Raw genomic sequence first — 24,421 nt, 5'->3', positions numbered from 1 at the left:
GCCTGTCCACGAGTGTTGTGGCTCTGCCACGGAAGCCGCCGGGGAGCAGGAGCCTGCACACGGATATCCGCGGTGAGCCTATCTGACAGATAGGCTGACCGCGGAGAATCGCGGCAATTCGCAGCATGCTTTTTTTTTACCGTCCGCAAGCAGAGAATCGCTAGAAGGCATGCATTGCATTCCCCGCAGCTGGGTTATCGTCGCGGGGAATGCAATCCATAAAACGTCCGTGGACAGGAAGCCTAAGACACTGCATGCTGCTCTGACTGCCGGCTCACATGGGCAACACTGGTTAATCAAAGCAGGTGTAGTGTCTTAGATTAATGATGCAAACTAATACACAGGGTGCAATAGATAGTCGTAGAAGCTTGAGCGGCCATCTTTGTTTCTCCAGGCCCGGAGGATTGCTTTAAAAGAGGTGTGACATGAAACCCTTATGCCCCAGCTGGATGGGTAAGAAAGCTCATGGAGGTATATTGAGTATCATAGCCCTCTGAATGTCTGTGTGTAATGGGCTCACTTGCGCACCCCCTAGGTAGGACATAAAATGACCCGCCTGACGTCCTATCTACATATTAGGCTCTTTGGAGTGACAACAGGATGTCATGCTGTATACTCAGAGCCAACATCGGCCCTGCCCACCACCTCCAGCGTCCACGGCCGGCTCCAGGTGGAATGCTCATTGCAAATAGATGTGCATGCATGCAAGAAGAGACAGTGATGAAGAGCCCAGCATCGTGCAGACTACGGAAGCATGCAAACTGAAGAAGGAAATGTGGAAGAGTAAGGCAGCACGATTCATGGAGAGGAGGAGGATCATTGGGTATTATTGGTTTGGGGAGGTCTCTACCCTTCACACACGACAGCGGTGGGAATGGACACGCTCACACAGAGGTCATGCACTAGGAGCTGGTCTTCCTCCAGGTCTCCACATATAGACAGCCGCCATGTGTCCATCTACATACCCTGTTCTCTCGTGCTTTTCATCGCACTTGGCTCAACCTCCACCGATTTCGGTCGACTCAGAATTTGCTCCAGATCCATTTTTGTTTTACTGAATGGCTCAAATTCAGACTTTGGTCGACTAAGAGGCGAGTCTCCATTAGGCCTAAGAAGACAAGAGCACAAAGTGAATTATCTGTAGTAGATGAAATTTGCTGATCTGCAATGTCCATTCCAATCCTCTGGGTGGAGCAGTGAGTCACTTCCTCATAGTGTTGTGCAAACCCATTCATGTAGGTGTTTCACACTTTAATCTTGCCTTCTGATATCTCAGAGCTGCATTCATAATTCTACTAGTTATCAAAAGCAACAGGCAAACATTGGCAGATACTACCGCAAGGGCAAATCATTTTTTCTCTCTACATCCAATTGTAGTACATTGCCTGGACTAAAGTCGACAATTCCGCAAGTGCAAATCAGCAGAGCTATGTGCAGACACTGAGCCAGCAGGGTAATTTGAGCTCTGAAGCAGCAAAATAGTGAGTGCAGCTCTGGAGTATAAGGCCCATTTAAGCACAACGATTATAGCTCAAAGCCGTCTTTTGAGCAATAATCGTTGTGTTTAACTGCACTGACATCATGGAGTTTTTGTTAATCCATCGCTCATCATTGTCTTTCAGCATGCTATCAGTTATCAGGGATTCACAGCGGGATACAGCTGATACTATTGTTTCAGCTGTATTCCGCTCCCTGATGACAGGCGGGGTATGAAGAGCAGAGCAGTCCAGCTGTGTTCTCCATACCCAGCACGGAGCGCTCGGCTGTATAACAGCTGGGAGCTCCATGCAGCTGGATGAAGAAGACAAGCGGGGACACCCGCTCAGAGCTCTGGGCTGTATGACAGCCAGGCGCTTGGAGCGGGGAACAGCTGGATGCAGAAAACAAGTGGCGACCCCCTGCTTGTCTTCTGCATCCTCTGCTGGGAGCGCTCGGCTGTATGACAGCCGGGCGCTCCCAGCAGGGGAAACGACTGGATGCAGAGAACAAGCACCGCCCGCTTATTCTCTGCATCCTCCGGTGGTCAAGGTGATCGCTCAATGATTGAGCGATCATCTTGTGATGTAAATGACACAACGATTATCTAATCGAGGTGTCTAAATGGGCCTTAACACAGGATGTAACTCTGGATCAGTACAGGATAAGTAGTGTATGTACGCAGTGACTCCACCAGCAGAATAGTGAGTGCAGCTCTGCAGTAGAATACAGGATGTAACTCAGAATGAGTACAGGATCAGTAATGTATGCACACAGCGACTCAACCAGCAGAATAGCGCATACAGCTCTGGAGTATAATACAGGATAAGTAATGTATGTACACAGTGACTCTACCAGCAGAATAGTAAGCGCAGCTCTGGAGTATAATACAGGATGTAACTCAGGATCAGTACAGGATAAGTAGTATATGTATACAGTGACTCCACCAGCAGAATAGTGAGTGCAGCTCTGGAGTATAATACAGGATGTAACTCAGGATCAGTACAGGATAAGTAATGTAAGTACACAGTGACTCCACCAGCAGAATAGTGAGTGCATCTCTGGAGGAAGGTTGTGTGTCTGAGAGCTCTGCTGGTTCCAGGGTGTGGTCTGCTTCTAGGGTGGAGACCTTGCTGAGAGCCCAGGAACAAGTGCACGTTTCTGGGCTACATTTGCCATGGAGTGCCGTGCTTCCCCCCTCCGGCTTCGGTCGGGAGGGGGGAGGAATGAACCCCAGGAGGGGAGAGGATCCAGTCGGGGTCCACGCAGCGTCACCCAGACTCCCCGGGAGGATGTGGATTATAGGAAAACCCGAAGCCAAACTAAAGCCAAGGTGAGTGCTGCAAAGGCACCTACAAGTGTCAGCTGGGGAGAGCGCAGCAAAGGTGAATCTGTTACTGCTATGGCATCTCGGATAGCTGCCAACATAAAGGACTATAAGGAGGTTGGTAGGCAGCTGCAGAAGTATCGCAGGGAACTGCAGACTGCCCTGAGCGATCTAGACAAAGCCCCACAGGGAAGAAAAAAGATCGCTGCAGCAGAAAAAGTTAAAGCCTGCAAGGAGGCTGTGGACTTCTACAAGGAGGAGAGATATAGAATACTCCAAGCCAGCGGCCCATTTAAAGAGAAGCTCCTAAATGATGAGCGATTTGCTGGAATGGCGCACGTGAGCAGCGACAGCAGCTCAGACGAGTCGGAGGATCCACAGGAGGGGATGGCGATATGCTCTGGGGAGCAGCCGTCCCTACAGCAGGGGGGAACTGCAGGGAGCAGCATTCCTGCTGAGCAGGTTAGCCTGCCCCCCACATCGGAGGAGTCCAGTGCTGAGGACGCGGACGACGACAGCGACAGCAGCAGCGGTGAGGGGGCGCTCATCATGCAGCAAATCATGCTGCAGGAGTCCCCAGAAAGAATGCACAATATGTACTTTGGTGACGACATGCCTGAAACATCGGCAAGCAAAAAGAAACAGAAAAAAAAGATGAAGACCACAGTGCAGGAGAGGTTTGTGTACGTCACCAAGCACTCCGGTCCGGCTGCAAAGCCAGATCGGGGTGCTAGCCCTGGTATACCCCTAGTCCCGGGCTCTGCAGTGGGTCCGGTGCAGGGGACTGGGGAAGAGAGGGTTAATGCGGCCCAAAACTCCATTTCTGCTTGTGCCAGTAGTGGGAATGGAGGCAATAAGGAGGCAGAGAAGGTCCGTGGGAAAGATGGAATGAGGGGTCGCGGCCAATCCGGAGGTGCTGGTGCTGATGGTTGCCCTCCAGTGGGAGGGGGGGGCAGTCTGGCATCAGGTTCCACCAGTGGCGGCTTGGCTGTCCCTCCTGTGTCCCTAAAACGCCTGTCAGGTGTAGAGGGGGCGCAGTGGGTGGTGGCCAAGTCTGCCGATCCTCCCACCCATCATGATGGTAACGTAATAGCAAATAAGCAGGTAAAAAGAACTGCAAGTCCCAGAATGGCCGGAAAAATGGGCGGAGCTAGAGCTGCAGAGACAGCTCCTACAGAGCATAATGCTGGACTTAAGGCTAACTCTTTCAGTGCTGGTCTCCAGCCTCATCCAGCTGGAAAGTGTAACATTAAGAAAAAAGGTGAAGCAGGTCCTGGTCCAACAAAAGGAAAATGTATGAATGATGTGAATGGGACAACCGTTAGTGCTACCGCTGCCCCTGCTCCCGCTTCCGCTCCCGCAGAGGCTTTGGGAGCTCAGGATGCCCCCAATCCCCCGGGAGGTATGACATCGGCTGTACAGGAGGGTGGGGCTTCAGGTAGTAGTCAGGGGATGGGCCAGGATCCAGTCACCCCTCCGGCGGCGACAACAGCTGGTAGAAGTTATGCCAGTGTCGCCGCTGGAGGGAGGGGGGATGCGTCCTCCTCGTCTTTGGGCTCTGGGGACGGCGTTTTGCAACAGCGCCTCCTGGAGGCCTTGAGGAGGGGGGGAAGAGCTCGATGAATGTAGGGGGCAGAGTTGTGGATTTGTCTCTCTGGGTGGAGAGACATGGTCTTGGTGCCTTCCGAGAACAAAGGGGGGAGACCGTCTGGTCCCTGCCGACAACCGGGCAGGACATTGGCCGTAGGAATGTGGCCCGTCTTCAGTGGAGAGGCAATGACGCGTGCCCATCCAGGAGTAAGGTGGTGGAGCTTCTGCTGAAGATGGGTTTCAGGGCAAATGACATCTATGCCCTGATCCATCCTTATGGCACGTCTGAGTTCGACATCAGCTTTGCTCGCCCGGAGGGCCTGGAGCTCTTCTGGGGGAATTATGAGCTGATGAAGGACGAGCCCGGCTGGCGCGGTTTCGCTGCACAAGTGGTAACCCGCCAGACTGGAGTCAAGAGAGTGACCGTTTTGACTCGTAACGAGTCCCTCTCTTGTTACGATATCATGACTTGGATAAGTCGGTATGGAGAGGTGGTGGATATGCCCAATAAGAACCGGGACGAGCACGGCATCTGGTCCGGAGCCTGGACGTTTATGGTGAAACTTAAGCGTTCAGGGAATTCGGTGGCCCACATACCATCCGCAGCCTTCCTTGGCAGGGATCGTATCTTGGCCTTCTACCAGGGGCAGCCGAAGCTCTGTCACAAGTGCGGCGACCCCACACATTTGAGTGCAGCCTGTAACGTCATCAAGTGCGCTCTGTGTGGCGAGGTAGGTCATCTTGCGGCATCTTGTACAGAGATTAGGTGTCACCTGTGTGGTGACCTCGGTCACCCATTCAGTCGCTGTCCGCGCTCTTTCGCCAATGCGGTCATGGCCCCAGCGGAGGAGAGCCGTGAGGTTGCTTCTGCAGGGGAGGGGACCAGCAGAGGCGAGGGAGCCAAGGAGCCAAGGAAGAACAAACATGCTGGGGCAGCCAAGCTAAGGCGCCAAGAGAAGCGCGGAAGGGGCAGGGAGCTGGTGGAAACCCAGGTGGCAGGTGGGTCAATGCTGGCCCCTGCTCCGGACGCAAATCATGTGGCTGAGGCTCCAGGGGACAGGGAGCTGGATGAGGAGGTCAGGAGGATCCAAAGGGAAGAGGATGCCACTTATTCAGATTCTTCCCACTATGAAAGTGTGGGTGAGGGCAAGGATGAGTGGCAAAAGAAAAAGCGCAAGCAGGGCTCCAAGAAAATGAAAAAAAGGGAAGGGAAATCTTCCCCTGCAACGGGCCAGGTGCAGGAAGGCAATCCAAACTCTCCTCTTGTTGGGCTCTCCAACAGGTACCAAGCTCTCTCGTCCTCGGAGGAGGCAGAGGTGGCCAGGACAAGCGTGGGGCCTACAGGGGGTGCTGAGCCTTCCTCTTGTGGGGGTTTGGTGACCTCCAGGGGGAGGGCTGGCCCAGAGCCCAGTGGCAAGGAGGACGAGGTTGAGGAGCCCCTTGCCATGGACCTTTCAGTGTCCAAGAAACGTGGCAAGGGGTCATCCTCAGACCCTGATGAGAAGGGGGGTGGGAAGAAGAAAGCCATCTAACTCGATCACCAATGATGGCGGCACCCACTCCGTTGACGCTGGCATCCATTAATGTTGCCAGCATTAAATCTGATATGGCTAGATTTGCGGCCTTTGATTTTCTCGGCCACGTTGAAGCCGACATTTTGTTTTTGCAAGAGACCAGGCTGCCAAATTTGGCAGCTGTGCATAAGGCAAGGAGGGAATGGAGGTCTGGTCCATCTTACTGGTCTCTTGCGGCCGAGCCATATAGCGGAGTGGCGGTACTTTTTACTGCAGCGGTTGAATGCCGACGGGTTATTGAGTTAGAAATAGGGAGGTGCTTGATCCTGGATGTTCTCATGAAGGGACAAGAGCTTCGGCTAATCAACATCTACGGTCCCCAAACCAAGCGGGACCGCAAGGATCTCTTTATGAGGATCAAGCCGTACCTTTTTACCAGTCGGCAGGTGATCTTTGGGGGTGACTTTAATGCAGTCACGAGGACCCGTGACAGGGGAGGCTCCCTAGGCAAGCTGACTTATGATAGCGTCACACTTAATAGCATAGCTAGCGAAGCTCGCCTGGTGGATGTCCACATCCGGCACACCCCAGGCCACGCGGGTTTCACCTATTATAGAGGCGAGTGCAGGTCTAGAATAGACAGGTTTTATTTGAAGGAGGAAGCCATCTCTTCACCAGTATCTGTTGTTGAGGTGGAGTTCTCCGACCACTGTCTGATTTTGTTTTCCCTGAATGTTGCAGAGACCCCCCGGATGGGTAGAGGCTTATGGAGGCTGAATTCATCACTCCTGGAGGAAGCAGAGATAAGACAGTCCTTCGAGGATTTTCTGCAGAGCCAGGTACCATTACTGGATCTTTGTAGCAGTAAGTCAGAGTGGTGGGAGATATTCAAGATCAGGGCGGCGAGATTCTTCCGCCAGCTCTCTAGCCTCAGGAGCCTGAGTAAGTACCGTCTTTATCAGGGCCTGAGGAGGAAACTCGAGCATCTCGTCTCGACTGGAGGTAGCCGCGAGGAGATCTCCAGAGTGAAGTCTTTGCTCAAAGGGTGCCAGTATAATAGGCACGCATCTTTGGTTTTTGAGAGGGACTTCGGGAAGTACCACTCGCCCGACCCTTACAGAAACTGCAAGATGTCAGTGAATCGTAAAGTTGTCACTGGACTGATCGACGATACGGGATCTCTGAACAGGTCCAGATCAGGGATTCTGGAAGTCATCAGATCCTTCTACTCGCACCTTTTGGGAAAGAGGGATCTAGATCGAGATGTGATGTCGGCTTTCCTGGCTGAAGCTGTTCCTGAGCCAGGGGATGACATCTCCCTTAATGTTTTGACAGAGGAGATCAACATAGAGGAAGTTAAACAGGCGATTGATGGGCTTGCGCTCAAAAAATCGCCAGGACCGGATGGCTTAACATCTGAGTACTATAAGACCTTTAAGGACCTCTTGAGTCCCCTCTTGACTGAGGTTTTCAATGAGTGTCTTTCCTCGGACACTCTCCCAAAGTCAATGAGGAGGTCGGCTTTGATCCTTCTGTCAAAGGGTAAAGACTCGAGCCGTATTGAGAACTGGCGTCCCATAGCGCTTCTCAATACGGACAGGAAGGTTCTGGCAAAAGTGCTGTTTAATCGGCTGGTCAAGTTTGCACCCCGGCTCCTCTCGGGCGCCCAGCATTGCTCTGTTCCAGGCCGTAGCACCTTTAGTGCTGTTCTAGGTGTCCGGGAGGCAGTGGAGCAGGGTAGGGCTGGTCACTGGGAGGGGTACTTGCTGTCCTTGGATCAGGCCAAAGCGTTTGATCGGGTTAATCACGAGTACCTCTAGTCTGTTCTTCTGAGATATGGCCTGCCAGTGGGGTTTGTCAATTGGCTCAAGACATTGTACGCGGGGGCTGAGACTTTCCCGCTAGTGAACGGTTGGGTCGGCCACCCATTTGAGGTTGGGTCTGGCGTCCGTCAGGGTTGTCCTCTGAGCCCCTTGCTGTACGTGTTTGCCATTGATCCTTTCCTTAGGATGATTGATGGTGGGCCTATGGCGGGGGTCGGGATGGATCGGGCGGTGCCGGAAGCCTCCCTCAGGGTTGCAGCGTACGCTGATGACGTCACCGTCTTTGTGTCCTCGAGGGGGGAGGCAGAGTACGTGATGGCAGAGGTGGATCGCTACTCGGAAGCATCCGGGTCCGGCATCAACTGGGATAAGTGCGAAAGTCTCTGGTTAGGAAGGGGAGATCCTACATTTGGTCTCCCGGACACCCTTCCAGTGCCCCAGGACTCGGCTAAAGTTCTCGGCATCAAATTTGGCCGGGGAGATTACCCCATGCAAAATTGGGTGGTCAGGCTCGATGGTGCCACTCAGAAGGTGGCCCAGTGGAAGGGTTGGTCTTTGACCCTTCGGGAAAGGGTTAACCTGATCAAAACATACCTGCTCCCTTTATTCATCTACCTGGGCAGCGTATGCATTTTGCCAGAACCTCTCTGGACCCGGGTCTACAACCTGTTCTTCCTAATGTTGTGGGGGAACAGGTTGAACCTAATTAGGAGAGATGTCACATACCGCACGAGGAGATTAGGGGGGTTATCTATGGTCAACCCCGTGGTGTTTCTCGTAAACACCTTTGTTAAGATCAATATAGGCAACCTCTGGCAAGAGAGGGCTCCTCCGTGGGTATTCTCCTGTTGGGGATGGCTTCGGCCTTTCTTCCAGGAATGGGAGACAGGAGGGCGAGTGAAGGATCTTCGCACGCCGCACGGGCATCTTCCGGCTTACGCTACCGTGGTTCTGAAGATGATACGTCGGTGGGGTCTGGGGATGTGGGAGATCAGAACTCTGTCGAGAAAACTCCTCGATAAGAGGGTTCTGTTGACCCATTTCCAGAAGCCCCTGGCGCTCAAGGACTGCCCAAGTCGGGACCTGGAGGGAGGGTTACATTTATTGAATTCTGACAGGATCCCCTTGAAGTTTTGGGACTTGACTTGGCGCTGTTTCCACGGGAGACTGTATGTAAGGGGCAACTTGAAGAGCAGGCCACTGGTGGATAGGGGTTGCCCCCGCCAGGAGTGCAGCAACGTACTGGAAAGCATGGAGCATTTCCTGCTTCAGTGTCCCTTTAATACAGAGGTGTACAAACGGGTGGGAGCCTCCATTGGTTGGCCCGCCTCTCGTATGCGGAATGGGTCTATGGGGCATTCGGGGACCTTGGTGGCAGGGACCGGTGCACTTTATTCTTAGTCAGCCTAGTGGTCAGGTTTCACATTTGGAACGCACGGTGTTTAGTTTCGACGGAAGAGAAAATCCTCCCCGTGGATGAGGTGAATAGGAACATCCTTGGTGACCTGGTGAAGGTGCGCTCTCTGGATTATGAGAGGTTGGGCACGACTAAGGCCTCTCTCCTATGGAGAGGGTTTGTATTTCGTTAGGGACAGTCTTCTTATTGTTAGGGTCTTTGTAGGGACAGAATAGGGAGAGGTAGGGACAGTTTTCTCTGAGGGTAAGTTTTAGGGAAGGCGTAGGGACATTATAGGGACAGATTAACTATAGGGATAGTTTTTTTTTTTAATTTGGTCGGTGCCCGGCTTATCATATCCAGTCCTGGTGGAGGGCTGAGTGTGACACTAGTAGAGTTTTTGTTTTTCGGTCAAAGATAAAGTATGTACGGCTGCAGGTAACTGAACCTTAGGCTTTCGGGTATTAATATGTAGTGTTGGTTTGTAGTTGTGTAGTATAAGATATGTTTTATGTTTTGTTTTGTATATAGGGCTAGGGGTTATAGATAGGTTGGGTGGGGGTTTATTGGGGGGAGGGGGGGGGATTTATGCCTCAGCCGTAGCTTGACACGTCCCGGACAATGAACACTGGGCACGGACTGTTGGTGCGGGCGTGGCCCTCAGGCTGCGGCGGGCAGGGCGTGTATGCGGTGCAGCTCGGCTCGTCCTGGACATAGACATTGAGCACGGACTTGGGATGCAGGCGTGGCTCCCGTGGCTGCACCGTAGGGGGTTGTTTGGGGTGTGTGGTGGTTTGGTCTGGATATAGGGTTAGTTTAGGATTATGTAAGGTTTTATTCTTTAGGTAGTGGGCATTAAAAAAATTTAAAAAAAAAAAAAAAAATTAACAAAAAAAAAAAATTGCAAAAAAAAAAAAGGTATTGGGTTGTTATTATTATTATTATTATTATTATTATTATTATTATTATTATTATTATTATTATTATTATTATTATTATTATTATTATTATTGCTATTACTTTTGTTATGGTTGTTTGCATTATTGTTATTATATACCGTATTTTTCGCTCTATAAGACGCACTTTTTTTCCCTCCAAAGTGGGGAGAATAAGTCTGTGCGTCCTATAGAGCGAATGTGCAGTCGGCGTACAAAGCCAACACAGCAGGAGAGCAGAGCGGACGGCCCAACAGCTGATTGGTGGGGGCGGGGAAGCAGCAGGGAGCTCAGCTGTTTTACGGGCGGCCGGCAGCTTCTGCTATGAAGCTCACAGATAGTGTGATAATGATCGCTCCATAGCAGAGCCCAGCGCTCATAAAAGAGCTGACTGGGGGGGGGCGGGGGAGCAGCAGGGAGCTCGACAGTTGGTCGGGCAGCCAGCGGCTCCTGCTATGAAGCCCACAGACAGCGTGCCATAGCAGAGCCCAGCGCCCATAAAACAGCTGATTAGTAAGAGGAACTGCTGCCCCCCCCCCCCCCCCCCCCTCTGACTTATCTATCAGCTGTAGTTAAAGACAGCTCTCACATCTGCCGGCTACATAGCGGGGGGGGGGGGGGGGGGGGGGGGGGGGGGGGGGAGGGGAGAGAGCTGCCTGTATGTTGTATACATTTTGGCCTATTTATGCACAGATATCTACTCCATACATAACCATAATGAGACATGCCATGCAGAGCTCCTGGAAAGTTGGGTGACAACTAATGGAATCCTCATTACATTGTCACCCAGCTCTTCCAGGATCCTGAATGCCAACTCCAGAGTTATTCAAGCATGTATACAACATGCATTGGTATAACTAGTCAAACATGGCATTCAGGGCTCCTGGAAAGCTAGGTGACAAGTAGAAAGATAACCATTACATTTACACTCAGCTTTCCTGGATCCTTAATGGCAGGTTGATCTGATGGTATATACTTCGTTCCGAGGCAGTACTACTGCTCTTTATTCCTAATGTAATACCTCCCTCACTGCCTGGTCTGGGGGAGTTCAAAATCATTTTTTCCCCATTTTCCTTCTCTAAAACCTAGGTGCGTCTAATCATCAGGTGCGTCTTATAGAGCGAAAAATACGGTAATTGCTTCGGTTATTAGTCGTTTTCTTTCTTCTTTTTTTGGGATTTCTGGCTGGATCCTGTAAGTTAGGGATGTTTTCTCACGTGTGTATATTGTTATATGTAGTATGTAGTGTATATGTATTGGTGAGGATGAGGGAGTGTAGTTTGGAGTGCAGGTTGGTGTAGTGTGCGGTGTGTATTATTTGGACCAGATGGACCTTTTTCTTTTGTCCTGCAGTAAGGCAAAGTACGGATAACACAAGTGATAATTTGTTTTGGTTTTATGTTTGTCTTATGCCAAGTCAGCGATATTTATGTTCTGTTTATTGTTATGTTTTTCACTTTTATAATAAAAAGATCTACAGGATGTAACTCAGGATCAGTACAGGATAAGTAATGTAAGTACACAGTGACTCCACCAGCAGAATAGTGAGTGCAGCTCTGGAGTATAATACAGGATGTAACTCAGGATCAGTACAGGGTAAGTAATGTATGTACACAGTGACTCCACCAGCAGAATAGCGAGTACAGCTCTGGAGTATAATACCGGATGTAACTCAGGAGTTACTATGTACTTGCATTACTTATCCTGTACTGAAAATTGCAATAGCTAAAGAATCAAAGGCCATCCTGAGACTTAATTGTCAAGACGCCTAAAAGGACACCGGTTTCACCTTTTACTTTTGTCTAATTGTAGGAATAAGAGAAAAGGGTTTGAAATAGTAAATCAATAGATTAAACGGATCTGACACAGTATCTCATGTGTATAAGCAGGCATTGGAGAGGCAGACAAGCCATCTACATAATCAACTAAAGCAGCACATCGCACACACACGGCTCATTAACTCTGCACAGAACAGGCTTCTCGTTAGACATTTTAATGAACATATATTGTACTCATATCAGACATGAAATGAACGGTGAAGAGGCCGCAGAGCGATCAGAGTCGCTCCTATTACCCAAGTGACTGGTTAAGAGGAATGAAGGCGCTGCTAGAACAGAACCTGCAGTATACTCCAGGCGATCATCTGCTGTCCTCAACCCCTTAACAACCAGGGGGTTCAGTCCAAAGACTGGGTTTCCATGTATCTAGAAACCTCCATCCACAAGCAGCAGCAGCCAACGCCAGTACTATCTGCTAGACTGTGCGGCCGTTGGCTGCAGCGAATGTGTGGGAGTACTTTTACTCTGGGGCTCACTCTGCGGTATTAACATACGGCCTTTAAAAACTTACTTGGATGGCGGTGTAGAGAAAGCTGGCTTTTCCGGTCGTTTGGGTGGGATGCAGGCTGGCTTCACTAGGCTATTCGACTTGTTTACAAGTATGGGTTTCTTGGGAGGTACCTGAGGAGCGGCTGGTTTGGAAGGCTTGGGTTCCAGAGATGGCTTTTCATCTGTAAGGACATGATTAAAAGGTGAGACTCCAGCAGAGACGAGACGCTTGGCGGACTTCAGCTTGCTTGTATTACACAGACGGCCATTTAGTTATATAGGCACCATGTAATACTACGCTGCAGAGAACATGCCTGGTTGGCTACTGGCTACCCCTGCAAAACTAAGTGTGAAGGGAGCAGAGGCTGCAAAAACCAGTCAATTGTCACAGAGGGCCCACATTTCTAAAGGTGTTAATCTCTGATAATAAAAAAAAAAAACACTACTGGCTATCCTTAAAGGACCCCTCTAGCATAAACACATTTTTTCCATCCCTGCCTCCCTCACCCGATTGACTGTCACACTCTTGAGGTCTCCTATGTGCATGCCACTCCTTTCTCTACAGTGCAACCTCCTGTCTGATGCTTATTAGGCACCATCTTGGACTGCAAGTATATAGTCAGGGGGATGAGCTGTGATCTCCTCTATTCTAACTGTGTGATCATAACTAACTGACAGTATTGCCCTTCACACAATTTCTATGGTAGGTCCATGTAATGACATAACGCAGACGGAGAAACAGACTAGAAAGTGATGCTATAACCCCAAGCAGATCTGCATGGGTCAGAAATGAGGTTACATTACCATCAGAGTAAAAAGAAGCTGGACGTTTCAGACAGAAAGAACTAACTAACCAAGGTAACACTAGATCACTTATATATACACTGGGGGATAACTACATAATGAATGAATAAAAAAAACAAAAAACACCAGAGTGGCCCTTTAACATGCAAATCATCAATTACATTCCTTAATACATCTTTAGCACAGCCGGATCACAGTTTTTCTGATATAGAGCTACAAAGCCCCGGCACAGACTTGATTTCAGAGATAACATGCCGATTACCTGCAGCCGCCACCAGAGGGAGCTCACAGTACACAATAAAGCCAAGTTCAATGTCTAATGTGCAGTGAACTCCCTCTAGTGGTGGTTGCAGGAAACCAAAATGTTATGTTTACGCTTTCTGTCCGGCTCCGGCATGCTCGTGCCGTACGGGGCTTCTGTGCATGCGCAGAAGCCCTGTGCGGCGCGAGCATGCCGGAGCGGCCCCTTCAGCGCAAGCGCGTCTAATCCAGGGAGAAGGCAGCTTTGGTCGCCGCCATGGAGACGGGGATGCCAGCACCGGAGGGGGTAAGTGTATAACTTCTGTATGGCCAATATTTAATGCACGATGTATATTACAAAGTGCATTAATATGGCCATACAGAAGTGCTTAACCCCACTTGCTATCGCCGGACAACCCCTTTAAGGCCACTTGCACGCATGGATTCCACCTGCTAAATCCCGCAGCGGAATGTAGCCGTGGCCGCAGACATGGACAGAAAAATACATTTTCCTACCTGTCCAGATCCAACGCAGGTCTCCTCGGTGCCGGCCGGCCCTTCTTTCTTCAGCATGGCGGATGTGTACGGACACGCCGTCTGACATGTCAGACACATGCGCAGTGCAATTTTTAGTATTATTTTAAAATCTCCTGCTTTCTTGCGGATCTGTGGCACAACCACAGTGACAGCTGTAGCTGTGCCACGGGTCGGATGGCTTCCATTGACTTCAATGGAAGCCGTCCAGTGGGATAAGCAGAAAAATGGAGCATGCTGCGATTTCTTCCCGCCCATGTGATCCGCACGCTGGGAGAAAACGACATCCGCATGCTTTTAACTGTTTTGCGGATGCTAATGGATCCTTATGGGCGGCTTGATTTGTGGATCTCCCGTGGGGGCTCCCCAAATCAATTTCGACCATGGACATTGGGGCTTAGAGCTTTCAATGAGAAAACCGAAAAAAGCCCCAACTGAAAGCAAAGATAAGATTTATTAACACCGAATGTTATACTTACAAATGACACAATGTTAATAAAGCGAAGATTCACTTTAAGCCTCGCTCTCTGAAGGCCAGAGGATGAAAATAAAAGCGAGGCGATGTAACAGTTCATTCTACTGAATGAAGAGCACTCAGAGAGCTTTGAACTAATTGATCAGGCAATTTATGAATACTTAATTAAGCAGAGATCGCAGCAGACACGAGCCGACCCCGCAGAGGCTCTTCAGCATACGCTGCATCAGTCCATCATTAACAATTGGAGTGGCCATACAAACGCTCCTGCTCACCTTTCTCTTCTAGTTTTGGTGGAGTAAATCTTCTCTCTGATAAGCGAAGCTCCGGCTTTGGCACTACTGGGATGGAGAGACCGTAGGATATGATGAATGAGGTCAGGTAGGATAAATCTATTGCATTTTAGTTTTTCTCTATTTTGCATATCACCCCTTCTCTAGGCACCTCGACAATGTTCTTGTTTTATTATATATACTCCAACGACAATTGCACAGCTGCAGCCCATTTGAATGCAAGATGATATAAGCTAAAATAACACTGGCTTCCAGCAATGATTTAAAGTGCTGCCCCATGTAAGAGGACTTTAACTCTCAGTCTGCACTCAGCTGGTGGGTGTAGACTAGCTGCTATTTCATCTCCATACATTGTGCACAACGAAAAGCAGGATCTCTCTTCTCCATCTCTCTGTAGCACACCCTCATAAACAGCATATTTGAGGACATTAGACGGCAGTACTGAGCAGTGTAGATGTCATTACTGTAACTGGAAGTCAGTAAACACCATTAGCTGCAGCCACATCTGTACAAGTCTCTCTGCTTCTCTTCCTTTCCCCATAGACTTTGAAGATCAACATCACCCTCCCCCATTTCCTGTGATCTATCTTGAGGTCTTCCTTACTACTGAAACGGTATCTTTTCTCCTTAGGGAGAGCACCTAGATTGCGAGTGAGGAGACTCAAAAGGCCATTCATGCTCCTCTGGGTAATATGCAAATAAGGGAGATGGAATAAAACCTCTGCAGTGCCGCCTATCCCACTAGCAAAGCCAGACTCCTACTGTACACTGATGAAGGGCAAATACCCTGAAACAGCTGTCTGTACATGTAGTCTGGCTTTGCTTTTAAATCCCAGTTATTGTAACAAGGCTTATATAAAAAGTCTGACTTTGGCTTGAAGGAATGCTGCCTTCCAATAGGTGTCACTGTGGAGGTATTATTCCATCTCCCTTATTTGCATATTACCCAGAGAAGCGTGCATGGCCTTTTGAGTCTCCTCATTTACCGTCTAGGTGCTCTCACTAAGGAGAAATGTAGCGTTTCTGACCCCATCCCAGGCCTCTCACTAGCAAAGCCAGAATCCTACTATATACCGATGAAGAGTAAATACCCTGAAATAGCAGTCTGTACATGGAGTCTGGCGTTGCTTTTATTTCACGGTCATTGTTACCAGGCTTGTATAAAAAGTCTGACTTTGGCTTGAAGGAATGCTGCCTTCCAATAGGTGGCACTGTGGAGGATTTATTCTGTCTCTCTTATTTCCTTACTACAGACATACTTTATACAACAATAGACAGTAGACCGCAAATTAGAAAAAAAGGGAGACACCCTAGTGACCAGCACTTTAGAGGAATTGCTCAGAATAAAGTTAGTTTTTTTAGTACAAGCGGTTTGAAAAGTCAGTGACCATTTAGGGCTCCTTCACACTGGTGTGATATCGGGCTGTAATTCACAGTTCGTGATAGCAGGGACCTCACGCTGAGTTCTCCCTGGGCAGCACTGATAACATTGTTATTAGCCAGCAGCCTGGGCAGAACAAAGGACATGTATTTAAAGAACAGACCACCTGCTGTTCTGTAAATACATCAGCTGGAGGCTCATAAACCAAGCAAATGATGTTAATTAGCTGCTAATAAACATTAGTGCCCATTAGTAGCTATGCAAAATGAGTGCTCAAAACTGTCACTCAAACTGTCTTTTGAGCAATTATATTTGTATGTAAATGGGGCATTACACAGCACTGAGACATTACACTTTGGGCACACTCAAAAATATATACTAGTGCGATCTTGATACATACCCGGACTTTTTACAGGAGGTGGAGGCTTCTTTGGCTTCTGTAAGAATATAAAATCACCAGTAATTAAGTATATGAGACAACGGTGAATACCTGATGCTACATTACTATACAGCAGGTACTGGAAAAGCATTCAAACACCTCCCCCTACTGTGCAATCCATGAAAACGCAGACAAAACTAGCACTGCAGCGAGACTGATGAGCCAGGTCTCTTGGCTTGTATCTAATAATATAATAACCAGGTCCGCCATCCTCTAAAACTCATATATTCCTTTCTAGAACCGCCTCAGAACCAGTCAGACTTTCTCAAGGGGTTAAATCTACAGGACTCCCCACTTACTTCCTTTTCAGAATCTTGGACTATAGCAGCAAAGTTGTCAGGAAAAACTCCTTCCTTCCCGTTGAGCTCACCTCTCCACCAGCCCGGATCTCCGGTGTCCTAAAAGCACAACATGCAATTAAGGGATTGGAAAGGTTTAGTTAATTTTCAGCATCACATGATACGACTGCAGATCTCCCTAAAATGTAACTGGGAATGGTTTTCCAGAAGCCGCCCGAACGGCAGCCATGTTTATACAATTCCTATGCAACCTCTTTAAAAAGGGGTTGTCCGGGAAGACAAAGTACTCAGACTTCCACTTCAGTCAAGCGGGCTGCCCTGCTCATCTTAATGACCAAACAGCCCTAAGTCTATCAGCATCGACCATGGCAGACGGGGGGCTGGCCTGGATATTAAGAAAATTGTGCGCGGTCTGCAATGATGTGGCGGACAGAAAGTCCGTATAATATGACCTGGTATCAGAGGCAAACCAAAGTGGAGGTTCTGGCCCGCAGGTCGGGTAAGGATTCAGCCTCCCTGGACAATCCCTTTACATTTCTGTGTGCTCTATGGCAACCCAAATCTGGTTCAGTAAAACAGCGGAGGGCGCCACATTAGGTTTAACACAATATATTTTAACCTACCTTAGATATTAGGTGGATGGTGTCGCCATCTTTAAAACTAAGCTCATCATCATTGGTCGCCTCGTAGCTGTACAGCGCCCGGCATATCTCTTTGGCTGTGAAAGTATGAAAGAAAACAATATAATAACCAAACCCAAGCGGCGTCCAACCCTGAAGCTCCAAGGAAACAAAAGGAGAGATCAATCCGCTACAGAAGGTGCGGGATATTAGTACAGTCCGATGGAAATAATCATCAACTATTCTATGAACTGCGTGATATGTACAAAGATATCCCTTCCATACAGCTCCACACGTCTATCCATAGAAGGGACTTATAGTAGTTCTATTCTTGTACATAGTGGGCAGTATTATAGTAGTTATATTCTTGTACATAGGGGCAGTATTATAGTAGTTATATTCTTGTACATAGGGAGCAGTATTATAGTAGTTATATTCTTGTACATGGGGGCCAGTATTATAGTAGTTATATTCTTGTACATAGGGGGCAGTATTATAGTAGTTATATTCTTGTACATAGGGGCAGTATTATAGTAGTTATATTCCTGTACATAGGGGGCAGAATTATAGTAGTTATATTCTTGTACATAGGAGGCAGTATTATAGTAGTTATATCCTTGTACATAGGAGGCAGTATTATAGTAGTTATATTCTTGTACATAGGGGGGCAGTATTATAGTAGTTATATTCTTGTACATAGGGGGCCAGTATTATAGTAGTTATATTCTTGTACATAGGGGGCAGTATTATAGTAGTTATATTCTTGTACATAGGGGTAGTATTATAGTAGTTATATTCTTGTACATAGGGGCCAGTATTATAGTAGTTATATTCTTGTACATAGGGTGCAGTATTATAGTAGTTATATTCTTGTACATAGGGGGCAGTATTATAGTAGTTATATTCTTGTACATAGGGGGCAGTATTATAGTAGTTATATTCTTGTACATAGGGGGCAGTATTATAGTAGTTATATTCTTATACATAGGGGGCAGTATTATAGTAGTTATATTCTTGTACACAGGGGGCAGTATTATAGTAGTTATATTCTTGTACATAGGAGGCAGTAGTATAGTAGTTATATTCTTGTACATAGGGGCACTATTACAGTAGTTATATTCTTGTACATAGGGGCAGTATTATAGTAGTTCTATTCTTGTACATAGGGGGCAGTATTATAGTAGTTCTATTCTTGTACATAGAGGGCAGTATTATAGTAGTTATATTCTTGTACATAGGGGGCAGTATTATAGTAGTTATATTCTTGTACATAGGGGGCAGTATTATAGTAGTTATATTCTTGTACATAGGGGGCAGTATTATAGTAGTTATATTCTTGTACATAGGGGGCAGTATTATAGTAGTTATATTCTTGTACATAGGGGGCAGTATTATAGTAGTTATATTCTCGTACATAGGAGGCAGTATTGTGGTAGTTATATGCTTTTACATAGGATTGGGGGGGGGGGGGGACAGTATTATAGTAGTTACTGTATATACTCGAGTATAAGTCGAGTTTTTCAGCACACTTTTATTAATGCTGAAAAAGCCCCCCTCGGTTTATACCCGAGTGAGGTAAAAAAACAAAACAAAAGAAAAACCACAATACTCACCTCCCAGCTGGCATCTGTGTCCCCGGCGATGCGGCAATCTGCTTGAGAATTCTCCAAGCTGTCATCACAATCCTCTCTTTTGAATTCCCCCGCCGTCAGCACTGTGTAAGTAAGCGCTGTGATTGGGTTGAGCACCAGCCAATCACAGTTGGCACTTGATCATTCACAGCCATTCAGTGGATGACATCACTGAATGGCTGTGATTATTTTATCGAGTACTGGCTTGGATCGAGCGCCAGCCAATCACATCACAGTGCTTAGTTACACAGTGCTGACAGTGCGGGAACTCAAAGCAGAGCATAGAGATGACAGCGGAGAGAATTCTCAAGCAGCTTGCCGCACCGCCGGGGACACAGACGCTGGCTAGGAGGTGGGTATTGCATTTTTTTTTACCTACTATATACTCGAGTCAATAAGTTTTACCAGTTTTTTGTGGTTAAACTTATTGACTCGGCTTATACTCGGGTCGGCTAATACTGAAGTATATAGTTCTCTTCATTCACACAAAGAAAAATAACCTTTAGGTTTGCTGTCTGTTTCTGTCCTGGGGAGATCGGAACTTAGCGTTCGAGCGACCTTCGTCGGTGGTGTTGGAGTGGTTGTCGGCTGCAAGAAAGTAGAATCAAATTGTAAATTAAACAAAATGCAGGTACTGTACATATAAATATATTCTGCAAAAACCCCTAACGGGTAACTGGCAGCATCTATTTCTAAAACATATTTCGATTTGATGAAACCTTTCTGGCATTCGCTCAGCCTCTGTCATATCATACAGCCGAGTCCTCCAATAGGTGTCACAGATATCACATCCCTATGGGGATGCAGAGGAAGGTGCACCTTTTTTCATATATGTTTCCATAAGGTTGAGGCCATTTGAAAAGACCAAACCACCTTGTAATTAGAAAGTTTTACTTTATTCCCATATTTTTCACCCTAAATCTCACTCAAAGAGTCAATGTTGGATGAGAGAACTGCCAGCATCTGCTACATCACCCGTGAACGTCTCTTCTTGGGACATATGATCTCAGGTAGTGCGGCAATAACTGTGCTCCGTATGAAGCTCTGCAGATCATGCAAAGACACCACAGTATCTTTATATAATGGCAGGAGATTGGGTACCGGAGGCGTGACACTAGAATTACTGACCACCCGCGCCAGGAAATAATAAGGTAGCAGATCAAGAAGGGCGAGAAGCATGAATTTGCATTGCAGTCCAGAAATGTAGAAGACCGAACACCTTACACAACCATCATTGGTCTTCATCTAGAGGCTGAGGGACACTACAGCGCCCCCCGATATACAAGCAGCAGAGCGTCACATCTAGCCGATACCAAATCCGGACCGTTTACCTTGTCAGGCTTCTTCGCCTCCGACTCAGAGCTCGGTATCCGTGTTTTGAGCTTCACAGAGTCTTTGAAGATGTCTCCAAAACCGACTCCCATGACTTTCTTTGGCTGTGCCACAGACAGCGGAGGCACTTCTGAGTTAATAGCTGGAGATAGTATCGGGGAGGCAGGGGAGGCAACAGTGGCGGCCGCTGGTTCTGCTGAGAAACAGGGACATGAATGTTTATTACTTTATCCGTAAGGCGGCCATACACATTAAATGCACAGTGATCAGAGAGACACACAGAGTTGGGCAGGTTCGATCATCTAATGTGGATGGGATCCCCCAAGCACCCAGCGACAAAAGTCAGGGGGATAAGGATCGGAAAGTTGGATTTCAACTGCTTAATTGTTTTGTTCTCAGGGAGATAAGCCGCTGCCAGAGGTGTCTGTCAGCAGCTTTATCTGCTCCTCTACCACATGCTTGGATTGGCTAAGAGTGCATGCCTATGGGAGGGGGGTCTTGAGTGAGAGCTTTCAGCAGACAGCCATCTAATATGACTGGCCAGTCTTGGGGTAAGTTCACACAGCAGATTTCAGGGTGGAATCCACACCCAAATCTGCTTCCTATTCATTTCAATGTAAAACCCACATTATGAAGAGAGCGGTCTGCCTGATTTTTCACCATGGATTTCAACTCCATGAAATGTTACTTCTTGACACGGATCCATGTGGAAACTCGGTACATGAATTTTACCTAATGGAAAGGGTTAAATCCATGTTATAGTTTGCAGCATACAGCGGCCAATCCGAGGCAGATGTACGCAGAATAGCTGCGGGTATGTGCGACAGATCCATGCTGAAAAATGCGAGGCGAATTCCGCCATCTGTACATACCCTTCTACTTAAAGGGGCTGTACCTGGACCACTGGATCACTACCTTAGATGTGACTATTTCTCTGGCCATGTGATGAACACGCAGATCCACGGCCTATTACCAGACAGCTCGGACAATGGTAGTGAGCCGTGCATCACGTGTAATTCAGATGCACTGGCAGATGAGATGATGAATGGCGCCGGTCTGAGCGGTTAGACGCTGGCCGGACAGCTGTGTGTTGTTCCACCATATTGTACAGACTACACATGAAGGAATAGACCCGTCCCCCTCCAGATGGGCGGCCGCCTTCACTCCCTTCTCCCTGGCTGCTCGTTTGTCAGCCAGTGAGTACGAAGAGAAGACATTACTTACCATCCAGCAATACGTGCCATCTGGTGCAGGGAGGTGGGGCGCGAGGAGACGGCTTTATTGGGATCTCTGGGTCACTGACATTTCTTAGAAACGGCTGTAATAAGGCTATAAATTACGGCCCATTGTTTTAATCCTGATTTCGCTGGGTTATATAAAGCCACAAGGCAGCAAGCCGTAGTAAAGCGCTGTGCCGTAATTGGCTGGCATACGGTCAAGTCTGCTGGGTGCTGCTGCCCATATGTTTCACTGAGCAAGGCAAAAGGACACATCGCTCCTAAATCACCTCTCCCTATTATGTCCGCACACCGAGCGCAGAGTATCCGGAGGGGGAAGCTTCAGAGAGGGAATTATCCGTCCCTCCTAAACGATCCCATTCTCATAAAGGGAGTAGGCATCAGTCCCAAAATAGAAAAATTTCCAATGCCAGTAAAGGGGTTGTTTGGTTGTAAACTACTGATGGCCCACCTGCAGGCTAGGGGACCTGCCAAGGACCTCTGACAACTAGCTGTTTTCTGTGGGGATGCAGGGGGAGAAGTAGACAGCTTTATTCCCACTGTAGTGGTCAGACTTCGCTTCAGTGGGAAGTTCCCTGCAATATCAAGCCTCACCACTGTAGTGGGAATGGAGCTGTTTGCTTCCTGCAGAAATCAGCTCAGTGCACAAGTGCAACACCACAGAGAACAGCCAGTTGCTGGGGGTCCTGGGCAGCAGTTTATAACGGGACAACTTTTAATAACCTCCTCCTTCACCCCCTTATCTGCTTGCAATAGGGAAAAAGTATGCCTAAGTGAGAAAAAAAACTGAGGTTTTTAAAATGCTACATATTTCTACCGGATTTCATCAACTCGAATGCGAGACGTTAAATCCACAGCACATCCGCTAATAACAGGGCTGATGAGTGTCCTTCCATCCAGGACCGGAGTTGGCAGGGTGCTCACACTATAAAACCGTGCCAGCGAAGTCTCCTACATATGAAGGGCAAGCAAGGTGCCCACAAACATCTCTGCCAGTAACGTCCAATATAAAAATAGTGCCAGAGTATTTTAGAGTTAAAGGGGTCTTCTGGAACTTGCTGTGTAACTCTACCTTCATAAACAACTTTTGACATGTCCGAGGGATATCAAAAGTTTTGATTTGTGGGGTCCGGGTCCTGAGACCCCCACTGATCACTAGAATGAAGCGGCAGGGTGTCTCTGCTGCTCTGCAATGGGTAGGGGGGTCTCAGCCGCCTGACACCCAGCGATCAAAACTTTTGACATATCCTTGTGTAATGTCAAAAGGTTTTTTTTAAAAAGGTACGGCTAGGGCTCATTCACACCGGCGTATGCAGTTTTCGGTTGTTCGCGTACCAAAACTCTGCTTATTCATTGCATATTTTGAAGGGTTTTGCGATTTTTGGGTTCGAACATAAATCACTGCGCATTTAATCATGCAAAAAAACGAAGAAAAAAAAAGCAACCAAATCCCACGGGTTTAGTGGGTCAACACGCAGTGAATATGTATGTATCGCATCGTATTGACTTCAATGGGCCATTAAATATACCCTAAAATAAGACCTGCTGTTTTTTGGGGGATTTTTTATGCAACCGAAAGTCAGGTAAAAAATACGCCCATCTAAATACCCCAATGCAAATGAATGGGGATTCAGCATTGCATGTTGTGTGCGAAAACAATACGGAAAACAGGTCAATAGTATTTGTGTGAAGAATGCCTTTAAAATGTATTCTGGCCTCCTGCAGCCACCACTAGGGGGCACTCATTGCAAACATTTGCAAAGTCCCATTGAAGTTAGCAGGAGCAGTAGAAATACATATATGTACATACAGCAATTGCCGGTAGTTTCCTATTTTGAGAGACCCCCAAACAATCTGGCAGAGCAAGCAAGCAGGACGCAACCCCTTGTCTGCGGCGGCAGCTGAACAAACCTCCTCAGTGCTAATCATCAGCTTCCAAATATTTTGGTGATGAGAGGCAAAGTTGTGGTATTGATGAGGGATGAGGCGTGCAGTTTGGGGACACATCCCCCACATGCCAATAGCGGACCTCATCAGCTGCTGTATGATTATTGCACATAATGCTGAAGATACTGGAAAATTATATAAAATGCAGCAAATTACAAAAAAAAAAAAAAAAAAGGTAAAAATTGAGACATCTGGCAAGCTTCTGACTCCCTGATCCAGGCCTCGGAGCCGGGCACAAGTTCTCCGTCCCGCTGTGTATAATACCAGGCTCGTGCTGCTTTAACTGGGCAAATATTTGGCGAGGCGCCGTGGATGACATAGGCTTCCAGCCTGATTCAAAACATATGCAATGATTACATCTCCTCCGTTTCCGGCCACGTGCGCTGGGCGAGCCGTGCCCGCCCGAGATCCCTCCTAACGCAAGAGGCTCTGACTGCTGCAGTCGTATCATGGCCTGAAGTCATTACGTAACTTCAAAGTGTCCCGTGTAAGGGTTAAACCCGCGGCCTGCCAGAAGATACAGAACAAAGAAGGATAAAGGGAAAGCAGCTGCGGCGGCATGTCCTGAGCGGTAGAGGTCGCCTATGGCTGATCAAAAGCTGGATGGAAGAAAGCGATCTCTACTCATTGCCGCTAGCGAAACCCCCCCCAACGCAGAGGAGAAACACTCCGTGCCGTGTACACGGGGGCAGCAATGGTTTACTGATGCTCTCTTGGATAGGACTTTCCAATAAATTAGGAAGCTCTGATGTTCCTCACTTTCAGCACGATCTGACGCGGCATGGAGCCGAAGCCCCCGA

At 48.0% G+C, this 24,421-nt stretch overlaps 1 protein-coding gene across 6 annotated transcripts in view; it reads right to left on the bottom strand.

Moving 5' to 3' along the window:
* The window catches only part of CD2AP (CD2 associated protein), an 81,502-nt gene that overhangs the window by 16,228 nt on the left and 40,853 nt on the right, over positions 1-24,421 (bottom strand). For 3 of the 6 annotated variants that reach the window (XM_066596474.1, XM_066596510.1, XM_066596519.1), the window contains 8 exons: positions 20,436-20,632; positions 19,605-19,692; positions 17,477-17,571; positions 16,854-16,952; positions 16,516-16,552; positions 14,717-14,782; positions 12,411-12,570; positions 966-1,108 (listed from right to left, as the gene is read on the bottom strand). In XM_066596474.1, coding sequence (XP_066452571.1) covers positions 966-1,108; positions 12,411-12,570; positions 14,717-14,782; positions 16,516-16,552; positions 16,854-16,952; positions 17,477-17,571; positions 19,605-19,692; positions 20,436-20,632 — 885 coding nt within the window. The remainder of the gene's footprint in view (positions 1-965; positions 1,109-12,410; positions 12,571-14,716; positions 14,783-16,515; positions 16,553-16,853; positions 16,953-17,476; positions 17,572-19,604; positions 19,693-20,435; positions 20,633-24,421) is intronic. The other 3 variants (XM_066596492.1, XM_066596483.1, XM_066596500.1) reach the window with 3 other exon arrangements.

The sequence above is a fragment of the Eleutherodactylus coqui genome, chromosome 1 (assembly GCF_035609145.1).
Source record: "Eleutherodactylus coqui strain aEleCoq1 chromosome 1, aEleCoq1.hap1, whole genome shotgun sequence".
Taxonomy (NCBI): Eukaryota; Metazoa; Chordata; class Amphibia; order Anura; family Eleutherodactylidae; genus Eleutherodactylus; species Eleutherodactylus coqui.
Note: the sequence above shows the minus strand (reverse complement) of the source record. Positions and strands in the feature narration are given on the sequence as shown.